The sequence below is a fragment of the Oncorhynchus masou genome, chromosome 1 (genome assembly GCF_036934945.1).
Source record: "Oncorhynchus masou masou isolate Uvic2021 chromosome 1, UVic_Omas_1.1, whole genome shotgun sequence".
NCBI classification, from domain to species: Eukaryota; Metazoa; Chordata; class Actinopteri; order Salmoniformes; family Salmonidae; genus Oncorhynchus; species Oncorhynchus masou.
The window spans coordinates 57,580,147-57,593,073 of record NC_088212.1 but is presented as its reverse complement, the minus strand read 5'-3'; the positions used below and the strand labels follow the sequence as shown (position 1 = coordinate 57,593,073).

Here is a 12,927-nt window from a genome sequence, read left to right as displayed (position 1 = left end):
CAGGACAGTACTGAGGTCCTTCGTACAACATTGAGTAAAAAGAGCCAATGTGACAGTCACCATTTGCAGATCTCTATCCTGAATTATTAACCAGGGGAAATTGTGATTGCTTTAATGGAAATCGCTTGTTCCATCACTCATATGAGAATATTCAATCCTCTTCTGCTGATCAAACCAGAGTCCATCCTTTCTTCATCCACACGCCACCAGCGGATACCTTCCACAGATGGGGATCCTAATAAAATACCAAAATATCAAATAGCTCCCTCTACATTACATTTGTGTGCTTGGCATCCTTGAATAAGAGCGTGCTCAACAATGGGTTTGGATTTGATGCCAGAAGAGTATAATTAAAGTAATATACATGTTGGTTTTTCCTCAAAAACATTCCCTCCAACTGTCTCCCCTACCCTCCATAGCCATGCTGTCAAAGTCATGTGTGACATGTTACAACAATGACAAAAGGAGGATGACAAATGGAAAGTGAAGGCTCAGATGTCACTTTACATTGTAATAACCATATTTTGGTCTCTGACTTCAAATTTGTTCCTCATTTCTCTCAACGTTGCCCTGAACTACCATAGTCAATGTCGTTTCTCATTCACAATCAGAATAACCATGTTTTTTTTTTGCTGTTGAGATTACTTATCTCTTTAGCATTTCATGATATTTCAATGAGAATCCGTTTTGAGCCAGAACACCTACCAATAAATGTTCAGTAAATAAAAAGATGCATGCACACTAGAAACCATTAAAACACTATCAAACGTGAACCAGAACCTCTATGTGCCATTCAATACCAGGGATGCAGCATTTAGATTGACTCTGGGAATTTGATTTGATTTGATTTGGCCTTATTGCTTACCCAGGAGAGTGGAGGAAGGATGGAGGGCTACTGGTCACAGAGAGTGAGAGAACTTTGGAGACATCATCTCTCCCCTGTTTGTTCTGAGCCAAAATGGGTCATTTGCTGCAAACATGAACAGAATGGAGGTCCACATGGTGCTGAATTAGCAGCACCTGCTGTAGGAAGAGAGCGTGTCTGCCAAGTACTGGGAAAGTTACACATTGAAGGATTGCTCATTTAAATATGTACAGGAGGAACAGACATTTGAATGAGATTATAAAAGAAGTATTGTTAGATGAATTTCAATTTGAGGGCATTACATGCTTTCTTTCTTCCACCCTCTTTCCCACTGAGAATGAGGATAATGACTAAAACAATGTGGATGGGTGTGAAATTGGCAACGTTGTTGCCATATAACAAAGCCCGTCAGTGATTAAACCCGACAGGCTCTCTCCTCCCCTTTCATGTGAACACACACACACACACACACACACACACACACACACACACACACACACACACACACACACACACACACACACACACACACACGTAAACAAACATATTAACAAGCATCCAATTAAAAAATATAGAAACTTTATGTAAACCCATTATCTGTTTGAGATACATGGAACATCAGGCTAAGACATCACATCAAAAATCCCCTCACCTTTCCAATACCCCCTTGTGTCACCCCGCTGCAGAAAATGCCTTAGTAGAGGAGCGCTCTGCACTTCCAGAGTCTCCCTGATCAGATGAGGAGCCCCTTTATCACTCTTATATCCTCCAGTGTGTGTGTGTATGTGTGTGTGCTGCTTACACAGCCTCACAGACAGCAGCAGCAGGTTGATACACACAAAGACAGTGAACGCTTCCTGGTGCAGAGCCCTTTTGAAGAACTTTGAGCATTCCTCTCCTACAGCACGGTCTCCTCCTACACAGAGGTAAGGACACCTTGAACGAAGGGTTACTGCAGTATAAAGGGGTTACTTTTTGTCTCTTGCATGGAGTAGATGTTGTGCATTTTACAGTCCTGTCGTGTCTAAGCAACATGCATTGTTTGTCTGCACCGATCTACAACGACATCGATATGGAATCCGGACGGGGTGCCAAACACTGCTGAGTATATAGGAATGTATCATTTCATCTATCATGTACCACTCTTTATCTCAGTGAGGTGAGAGGATTGCTGTAGGCTTGAGATTGTGGTTTATTAGTTGACTCCGGATACAATGCTCTCTGCCTCCTGCTGTATTCTCAATTGCTCTTCCTTTGTTCATATTTGAGTGCATCCAATGCATAGACCAGAAGAAGGTAATAACATCTTGCAGGAGGATGCGTGGGCATGTTATATAGAATATTATAAACTGGGTGGTTCGAGCCATGAATGCTGTTTGGCTGACAGCCATGTTATATCAGACCGTAAACCACGGGTATGACAAAACATTTATTTTTACTGCTCTAATTACATTTGTAACCAGTTTATAATTGCAATAGGGCACCTCGAGGGTTTGTGGTATATTGCCTATATACCAATATATCCAGGCACTCCGCGTTGCATCGTGCATAAGAACAACCCTTAGCACTGGTATATTGGCCATATACCACACCCCCTTGTGCCTTATTGCTTAATTAATCTACAGTACATGGAGAACACTAACAAAGAAAGAGCACCTCCATCATCTCCCACCCAATCCCAGGTTCAGGTTGATCTGTCAACAGCAGTGGGAGGTATAGAGAAGAAAGGAGATGATAAACACTGAGGGGGCTTTAATCTTCACCAATTCCAATTGGTACATAAAAGCAGAAAGGGACATGTAGACAAATGCAAACTCGGTCAGGCAGGTGTCCTAGTTAGAGGGAGTTGATGTTTTCATTTTTTTCTTCAAAATGTGAGTGGGAGGATTACAGGCTCAGTCATACACACATTCAGCAGAGTTGTCACTATAGCTAAGTATCTAGATCTCTGGTTTGAACCACAAAAGTTTACAATACAAAACAAGACCGTTAAACCTCAAAAAATTTCACACAGAGGGAATATCAACTCCATGATGGTATTTTTTATTTTATTACTAATATTAAATCTTCCTAATTTAAAAATGTTCCAATGCAACTAATCTTGCCCTACTGCAGAGGTTTATGATACTGTAGGATAAAGGGATATGGAAGGATAATTGTGTTTAACTGCATTGATTGGTGTTTTCGCGACCAATAAAAATTAGATTTGATGATAGCGCTGGTGGGAGTATCATGTATAATGAGTACTCATGCCATGTTCATCAAGGAAAGAGAGAAGTTGGCCTGTCAGTTTCATACTTTGTCCCATGGGCAGTGGTTGTTGTGAAGAGGTCCCTGCAGTCCCCAAACAGTGGCTGTGTTTGATACTCCTTGCTGCGAGTCTGCCTCCACCCTGCAAATCTTGAGCCCATCGGAAGCCAGTCCGTCTATGGACTCGTTTGGGGAGCTGTCAAGTCAACTTCTCAGTGAACCTCTCTTCTCTTCACACAATCAATATGTGAGATTCTCGCCAGGTGTCTTGCTCCTGTTGGAAGGGTGTAGATCGAACACAAACCGTGCTTCGCTGTTAATGGACTGTGTCTGTGTGCTTCTGGGTCATTACTGCTGTCACATTATAAACGATGGGACTGTGCATCAAGGGCCAGTCCAGGCAAAGATTTTCCTCTCCGTTTTTTAATCATGGTGGCATGCGCAAAATGTCCAATGGTACAACATAGTTACACAGATACAGATTCCTTCTCCAGCCTGACATTTTAAAAAGCTCTTTGCTCTCATTTCCCCCTGTTGCTGGTTCTCTCTCTCCTACCCCCTTTTCTCTCGTTTGAGCCAATGATCCCAGATGGTGACAGATCCCTGCCTCGTGTTAAGGCTCCACTTGAGCAGTGAAATGACATCTGGCGAGGATGTGACTAATAAAAGGGACAGAGGCGACAGGGACCCTTCATACCATGTCGGATACCAGGGTCCTCCGACTGAAGTGTGCATTTTGATATGCATCCACACAGATGTACTCAATTTGTCTTAACCATGGGGCTGCACTGTCGAAGAAAACAGATCAATGTGATCCCCAATGTCAATGGTGCAAAGATAATAAAAAATAAAAACATCCTTACTCAAAGCAGACGTAGATGATGCTAAGCAGAAATGTACCTTTTGGAAATGCAGCGAGAAGGGTGGTGAGTTTATTGAGAGGAATATCCACAGCCAACCCTTAACTTGACATGTTATTGTAAATTTAAGCTAATGTACGCACATCTCCTTTGATAAATGTGCCAATTAAGCAAATTAACTATTGTTCACAGATCAACGATAGGATGATTCGCCTATGGTATCAGCCATATGTCTGGGTTGTAACTGTGGCATAGTGGCGGTACAACTCATTGTCATGTATAATTACATGAATTATCACAGATAGCTAAAAGAGGGATGCTATTATCCTGGAATTAGGTTTGAGCAGGTCATGTTCAGAGGCTGATCATATGGGAGAGAGGGGATTCATTTCACCACATTATGCCTATGACAAAGATTGAGTGGCTCGCTTGAGAGTGCCTCTCAATACCTTTAGGTGTGTGGCAATGATGTTCTTTGAACATGTAAAAACACATTTTGTACATAAGTCTCATTTTAGTTACTATGAAAATTGATTTTCATGATTGTCCTCTGTGCAGTATATCCTGTAAATTGAAATAAGAAGTATAGAAGAAAAATAGGAATAAATAAGAGAAGCCACTTGTCATATTTCAAAATAGACCCATGGTGGGTTTGAAAAACAAACCAAAACATGAGAAGCAACTGAAAAGGGCACTGGATATGATTCCACTGTGTTTCTGTGTGTCTGTTTCATTTAAACCCTGTGTATCATACAACATGAACCTGAAATATACTGTAGCAACATGATGATGTCTGATTAACATAATCCTATATAAATAACACCGGGATTGCTGTTGGGTATGCTGGGTTATTGAAAACCTAATTATCAGGGTATCATTTTCAAAGCTGTTGATGTTTACCCTTGACAGCAGTGCTATTGCCACGGTTATGTGCTTTCGCAAATTAGTTTGTGCTTGATTACATGTTTTTGTGGGTCAATGCCAGATTTTGAGGTTTTTGTAATCCTGTCTCCCTCCCTACAAGATTCAGCAGACAAAGCATTTTCAACTGTGCTTCCGGTGGGTGGGTTTAACTCAAGGTATTATTGGGAGCAATGGAAATGTTTGTTCTTGAGCACAATGAATGTTTTGTGTTCAATTCTGCTTGCAAACCTTGGAACTGTAAGGATGACATGCACTGTACTGTATTAAAACATGTACACTCTTTATGGGGACACAGAAAACGCATCTGATATTATCCATGTCTGAAAAGCTGTGGAGACATATGAAACTGTACATGGTAGTGACAAGTGCTTCTTTCATTTTGACCCTAGCAGATGGGAGGGGGGTTGTGTCCTCACCCAGGAACAATGGCCCTCTGTTTATTGTTTCATCCACAGAATCCACAGAGGGATAGAAAAGGGGAAAGAAAAATGTCATAGGAAAACCACTATATGAACACTTAAAAGTAGTAGCCTCTGCCTCAGAAAGAACAGCAGTGAACCCATCAAACCACATCTGATCTCAGCTAAATATACTATACAGTGCATTCGGAAAGTATTCAGACCCTTTCACTGTTTTCCACATTTTGTTACGTTACAGCCTTATTCTAAACTGGATGATTTTTGAGAAATGTTAGCAAATATATAAAAAATAAAAATAAAGTGAAATTTCCCATTTACATAGGTACTGAGACCCTTTACTCAGTACTTGGTTGATGCACCTTTGGCAGCAATTACAGTCTTGAGTCTTCTTGGGTATGGCGCTACAAGCTTGGCACACCTGTATTTGGGGAGTTTCTCCCATTCTTCTTTGCAGATCCTCTCAAGTTCTGTCAGATTGGATGGGGAGCGTCGCTGCACAGCTATTATCAGGACTCTCCAGAAATGTTTGATTGGGTTCAAGGACATTCAGAGACTTGTCCCAAAGCCACTCCTGCGTTGTCGTGGCTGTGTGCTTAGGGTTGTTGTTGTCCTGTTGGAAGGTGAACCTTCACCCCAGTCTGAGGTCCTGAGTGCTCTGGAGCAGGTTTTCATCAAGGGTCTCTCTGTACTTTGCTTCGTTCATCTTTCCCTCGATCCTGACTCGTCTTCCAGTGCCTGCCGCTGAAAGACATCCCCACAGCATGATGCTGCCACCACCATGTTTCACCATAGGGATGGCATTCAGGCCAGAGTTCAGTCTTGGATTCATCAGAACATAGAATCTTGTTTCTCATGGTCTGAGAGTCTTTAGGTGCCTTTTGGCAAACTCCAAGCGGAGTGGCTTCCGTCTGGCCACTCTACCATAAAGCCCTGATTGGTGGAGTGCTGCAGAGATTGTTGTCCTTCTGGAAGTTTTTCCCATTTCCACAGAGGAACTCTGGAGCTCTGTCAGAGTGACCATCGGGTTCTTGGTCACTGGCCTGACCAAGATCCTTCTTCCCCAATTGCTCAGTTTGGCCGGGCGGCCAGCTCTAGGAAGGGCTTTGGTGGTTCCAAACTTCTTCCATTTAAGAATGATGGAGGCCACTGTGTTCTTGGGGATGTTCAATGCTGCAGAAATGTTTTCATACCCTTCCCCAGATCTGTGCCTCAACACAATCCTGTCTTGGAGCACTACGGACAATTCCTTTGACCTCATGGCTTGGTTTTTGCTCTGACATGCACTGTCAACTGTGGGACCTTATATAGACAGGTGTGTGCCTTTCCAAATCATGCCCAATCAATTGAATGTACCACAGGTGGACTCCAATCAATTTGTAGAAACATCTCAAGGATGATCAATGGAAACAGGGTGCAGCTGAGCTCAATTTCAAGTCTCATAGCAAAGGGTCTGAATACTTATGTCAATAAGGTGTTTATAATTTGAATAAGCTGTTTTCACTTTGCTATTAAAGGGGTATTGTAGATTAACATGTGGGAAAAGTCAAGGGGTCTGAATACTTTCCGAATGCACGGTACAGTATGTTGCACATATGACATATTATATTTGTTGTATAGTATGTGACATTTTACTTGAGCCTACTATGAGAATATACTTCCAGAAATGGATTAATTTCATTGCAAATGTACAATAGGCTAATATTTACATTCAAGTATTGTACCTTAACTGAGAGTCTACCTATTGCACTTATCTAAATCCCACAACCTAGGCCCACTTTTGGATCCATCCACACTCCAGGGATGAGACTATTTGGTCCCCATTGGGACTTGTTCATTTCTGAGCATTTGTTTGTTATCACTTCTAGCAGATGGCTCAGCGTGGTGGAATGCTTTTCACCAACAGCATTAAAGTGAGGAAATGCTGCTCTCTATAACTTATTTTGGACTCCCATAGGCCTAGTTATTTCAGTGTCCCTAAAAAAAACATGCACACATGTACACACTCAAAATAGATTTCAGAATATTAAATAATTACAAACAAGCTATCAACATCCAAAATAGAAGTGATGATGTATTCTGTTCATATTTGGTTGAATAGAAAAAATGTATCATTGTAAATTCCTCCAATGTAATTCAAGATGTGATGCATACAATGTCACATTCACTGTAGGGGAAAGACTCAGCCCTCAGTCATCATCAAAGGCTTGCCATGTAAATTGATCCACAAGCGATTTATTCGTCTTTGGATGGAAACAGGGATGATGCGCTCATGGAGCATATTTCAACATGTCACTGTGCATCAACCATAAAGAAATGAGCAACTTTGCAGCAGGCGGGTCAAATGCAGAATGAAGCAAAATACTTGAGGCTGCTGTCATACAATACTAGAACTGTCGTTCATCGATAGCCTCACAGTCCTTAAAGAGCAGCTGAACCCAACAAAAATATTTATCTAGTTTAAAACGGCTTATGTTGCATCGATATCATTCAGTGTAAACCTGTACTGTACTAGTATCATTTTTATCATAAGGTCAGTATCTTCCAAAACTGAGATTTGCAACAGCTGTTACATTCCTACTTCCATTGGATATTTCACGGGTGATTTCGATCATGCCCATTTGCCCACGAACACAGGATGGTAAACATATAGGGAGAATTGCCATGCACCGAGAACCAGCTGCACCGATTTTGCTCTATCTAATTGTACTGCAGAACCTACAGTGAGATAGACCTGCCCAAATTATGGAGCGCCTCTGACTTGTTTAAATAAGACAATATGTCACCAATGTTATGTTGAAAGAACACAATTGGCTCACAAGTCCTTTATCGAGTGGCCACTTGCTAATGTGTTTGATAGTGATCATTGAGTCTGTCACTGTTCTGGGCAAAATGAGAATTGAGACGTTGCGCATCCCAACTGGAACTTGTCAATATTCCAAAAGTCAAAATCCATTCGCAACCTATTTTGTAACATGATTTGTGGTGAAACACTGCCAGACAGACGCACACTCCGGTAATATATAGTGAGAAAGTTGTCAAAACACAACGTCCAAATTAATTGATTTATCTTAAATTAATTCTGACTCTTTTGAGGACGAAATGCTGCGACCGTGGCTCAAGAGGGACAAACAACAATAACTGCCAGGTTATTATAGCAAACATAACACACCCACATCGAACCCACATCTTGTACACAAATCTAGTCTTCCTTCCCGAGCAGCAGAAAATCACATGCGGAATCATTGAGTTCAGTCCCCGCAAGGACGAGAACTATGTGTATTGTGTTCATATCAGCCCAAGTGCTGTTTATAAATAGTAATATCAATCCCATGGGATCTATTTTTTTCTGTTGAATTCCTTTACTGTTTGAAATGTTCAGACTCCCCATGGAATAACCGCCTGTATGTTGGTAAAGTTAACTTGAGACATTGCCTGAAACTCCTTCTGACAGGTCCGCTTCTGTTGTGGCTTCACTGATGAAGATGAATGTGTACTGCATCAGCAGCATCTCATTAGACAAATATATGTTTTGAACCTCACCGAAGATAGGGACAAATTAGAACTAGGAAATGACAATGATAGTGAAATCTGCCCGCATTGATACTAAAAATCTATATTTATTGCAGCACACACAGACATTTGACACATTATATTTTATTTATTTGTAATGAACCTTTATTTAAGTGTGACTTTATATTTGGGATCAAGCCTTTAAATGGTGAATAATAATTATGCTCGCTGACTATAATAACGTGCACATAGAGAATGTTAAAACATTCAGCTTAATTCCTTTCGATGATTGCTATTGATTTGCTGGCATGTTTCTGAGCAAGCTCCTTTGTCAAAGCACTATCACATTTACAAAGATATTGGGTTCAATATAGTGATGAGACAGGAGATAATTAAGTCGTGATATAATTGATGTTGAGTAAACGGATGACTTCGGGTGAAGCTGAATGTGTGTTTTCTCTAGTTGGTTTGGCACCTCGGACAGCGGATGGCAAATATTCTTGTCTATCTTTTTTGTTCCTTCATTAGCTGAGTAAAATGAAAGCCTATGCTAATTAGGAACGGATTAATGCTGCTTCTGTTTGGGGTAAACATCTTTTCAAAGCAAGTCTCTCAGAGAAGGTTAAATCTTCAATGGGTCCAGGTGGTACTGAATCACTAATAACAATCTCACTTGTTTCTGATTTGACTTCGGAACTGAGCTGGCAAAGCCTTGAGCTATTCGATTGTTGACATACAATCAATTCAGAGTAGAGTATACCTGTTGTGCATTATATTGAGATTAAGCACCTGACTTTGTTGTGTAATTAACTGGGACAATCTTTTTCCCAACAGGAAGATGAAGATACCCGCTAGCAGTCTCCTGATTGGCCTGATGTGTCAGGCAACCTGCATGTGGGCCTTTGCCCGCCTGCCTGAGGATGCAGAACAGCGGTCTGCCTTCTCAGTGGCACGCACCAGCAGCATGGAGGGTGGACCAAAGATGGTGGTGACCTTTGACAAGGAGTATGTTAACATCGGTGGGGACTTTGATCCAAAGGCAGGCATGTTCCGCTGCCGCATCCCCGGAGCATACTACTTCTCTTTCACAGTGGGGAAGTTCCCACGTCGTGACCTGTCAGTCATGCTAATGAAGAACAGGAATGAAGTGCAGGCCATTGTGTATGATGAGAATGCGGGAGAAGAGCGTAAGGTGCAGAGCCAAAGCGCCATGCTGCAGCTGGACTTTGGTGACACAGTCTGGCTCCGCCTTCACGGTGATCCCCGCTATGCCATCTACAGCAACACAGGTCACTACACCACCTTTAACGGCTACCTAATCTACCCTGACACCTACACCTTCCAAGACCCCAAGCATGAGGACCCAACTCGTATGTATGGAAACGAGGCGACTGCCAATGTCCACACTCTAACTGACCAAGATAGGCTAGGAGAAAGGGACAACATAGAGAAGAGAGAGGAGGTAGAGGATGAAGAGGGGGACCAGAGGTCGGCCTTCTCTGTTGGCCGCACTCAGAGCATCGTAGGGGTGGACCAGGGCTTCCCAGAGCACCGTCCTATCGCCTTTGACACAGACTTTGTCAACATTGGCGCTGACTTTAACGTCACCGAAGGTATATTCACCTGCCGTATTCCAGGAGCTTACTTCTTCTCCTTCAATGCTGGCAAGCTTCCCCACAAAACACTGTCAGTCAAGCTGATGAAGAACCACCTGGAGGTGCAGGCCATGATCTACGATGACAGTGACACTGAAAAGGCTCTGCAGAGCCAGAGTCTGATGCTATCTCTGCACCGTGGTGATATTGTCTGGCTTTATAGCCACCAGCGCGATGGCTTTGGAGCATACAGCAACCATGCCAAGTATATTACCTTCACTGGATTCCTGGTCTATCCAGACCTCCAAAAACCACCCACCAATCAGCAGCAACAGCAGAGCCGGAAGCCATAAGGGACAGTGTCAAGAACACAGTTGGCTGTGGACCTACGACACTCAATTATTCTATGTCCAGCTAATTCTTTCAATGGGTTTACTTTGTCAAACTCCAACTTGGAGTCTTGAATTCAACGATGTTACAACTTGCTAGCATTTCTGATATTTTCAGGATATGATGTCTCAGTTAATACTTACTTATCTGGATTTTTAACATACCTTTATCAAATGTCTTGAAAGGCATGGTCAAATAATGGGGACACTTGTTTTGTGTCAAAATGAGTATTTTTCCTTCATTTTAGAGTGAGTTTCTGCTAAGGCCCGTGTCTGATCACAATGAAATAAAATGAAATTTTGAACCAAAAAGCATGACCAACATTTAGAATAAAATGTCCCTTTACCTTGCAGGGCTGTCCATTGGACGAAGACAGACACCATACTCACAGAGCACATGCTAGTTTTGGACCTTGAGGCACCAGACTCATAATTTAATTTCTAACTTAGTAGAGTTGAATTCATTTCCTCAGATGGTTAATGCTGTGGAGAAAATGTAATATCCTATATCATCCCTTATGATAATCGTGCCGGTTTAATTCACACACCCCAAGAGAGAAAAATGCTGTTCAAATTGTGCCAGACTTCAGCAAATTACAGTCTCAGTTTGAGAGGTCATTTAAACAACACATAAAAATAGCATATCGTCCAATTTTAATGTTAGTTTTACACTCCTGAAAATACTGTATTGTGATTCTCCACATCAGTATTGTGAGCCTATTGGGTTCTCTACACCATCATCTCTGGATAGTGTTCCTTTTGAATCAGCGTCTTATCAAAAGGCATAAACACAAAATGTGACACAATGAATAATGAGACATTATTTCAGTAATAGTTAGTCTCCCAGTTAATAGTCATCTACTATGCGAATAGCAGGTTGATGTTTATTGTCATGAATCTTGCCCTGGAGGCAGAACTGAGCCATTTGCCCTAGATGGGCCAGCTGCAAAGTCAAAACTGTATTTTTGGTCTTAATTTAAGGTTAGGGCTAGACATTATGGTTAGCTGTGTAGTTAAGGTTATGTTTCTAATCAGATTTTATGACTTTCTGGCTGTGCCAGCTAGTGACCACTCTGCATAGCTGCCTCCAGAACAAGATTCATGAAGAAAAACCACTAATCTGCCTGTGACTGCGTTGAGTCAGGCATATACTCACTCCTGTGGTGCTGCCCTTACACAACCTACTTTTGGAGAGCATCCTTCGTCACACTCTTGACTCCCTAATCGTGGCAACTTTTGTACTTTGAGGGTGGAATGACTTTTTCGATACAGCGATTTGAAAAATATTTGAAACTGCGTATAATTTTTCAATTTGTATGCGAAAATGATAGTTTAGCATTTGCTTTGTAGTTCAATTTCAATCATTCTGTGCATGGGCTGCAATAGGAAATAGTCCTCGAGTTGAGTGGACCAAATTTGTATAACAGCTTTAATTATATTTAAAAACCACTAGCATGATAACTTGTGAAGGAGTAAGGAACCCACCAAAAGTATTATTTCTTAGAGTTCAGTGAGATCAATTTCCAGAGAGATAACAAGCATTATGATTTTTGGAATTGAGTCTTACAGAATATTTTGACTTATAATTTCATGCATGCTGTCATGAAGAATAATCGTTTAACAGCTTTGCAGATATTTGTAATGATACCGTATTTCTATTCATACGTGATTTTTGGTAAATAACTTTGTTGTAAGTGGTATGTTGGTGACTTGTGCTTATATCTTTGTCCTTACAAAGGAATGATTGTAAACTAAATAACATTTTGCCCTGGGTACATTCAACCCATGTGTTAGTAGTCAGCTTCTTGTTGGCTCCTTGAGATGTTCAAAATATTTCTTATACAATGGATGCTTTGGAACATGTGAAGCAGAATAAATAAAAGTTCATGTTTATTTTTCTGTGTTCTTATTGGTAGAAGGCACATCTATGTCAGTGAACTTCACCATGCCCATAGGGAGAGCTTATATCAGCATGATGCTAATCGACTCGAGACATAGATCGACATCAATAATATTCAAATCAATTGGATCCAATAATAATATTTAAACACGTAAAGCATACGTGGTCTTGAATAGAAGTCTAAAAATGTCACAATATAACCTGTACCATGGTAT

At 41.2% G+C, this 12,927-nt stretch overlaps 1 protein-coding gene across 1 annotated transcript; it reads left to right on the top strand.

The window, feature by feature from the left end:
- The first annotated feature begins 1,598 nt into the window (after positions 1–1,598).
- LOC135546831 (complement C1q tumor necrosis factor-related protein 4-like) lies at positions 1,599–12,705 on the top strand. Its single transcript, XM_064975413.1, has 2 exons — positions 1,599–1,791; positions 9,663–12,705. Exons 1-2 carry the CDS (start codon positions 1,649–1,651, stop codon positions 10,774–10,776), a joined length of 1,257 nt encoding a protein of 418 aa, XP_064831485.1. The 5' UTR covers positions 1,599–1,648; the 3' UTR covers positions 10,777–12,705.
- Positions 12,706–12,927: the final 222 nt, after the last annotated feature.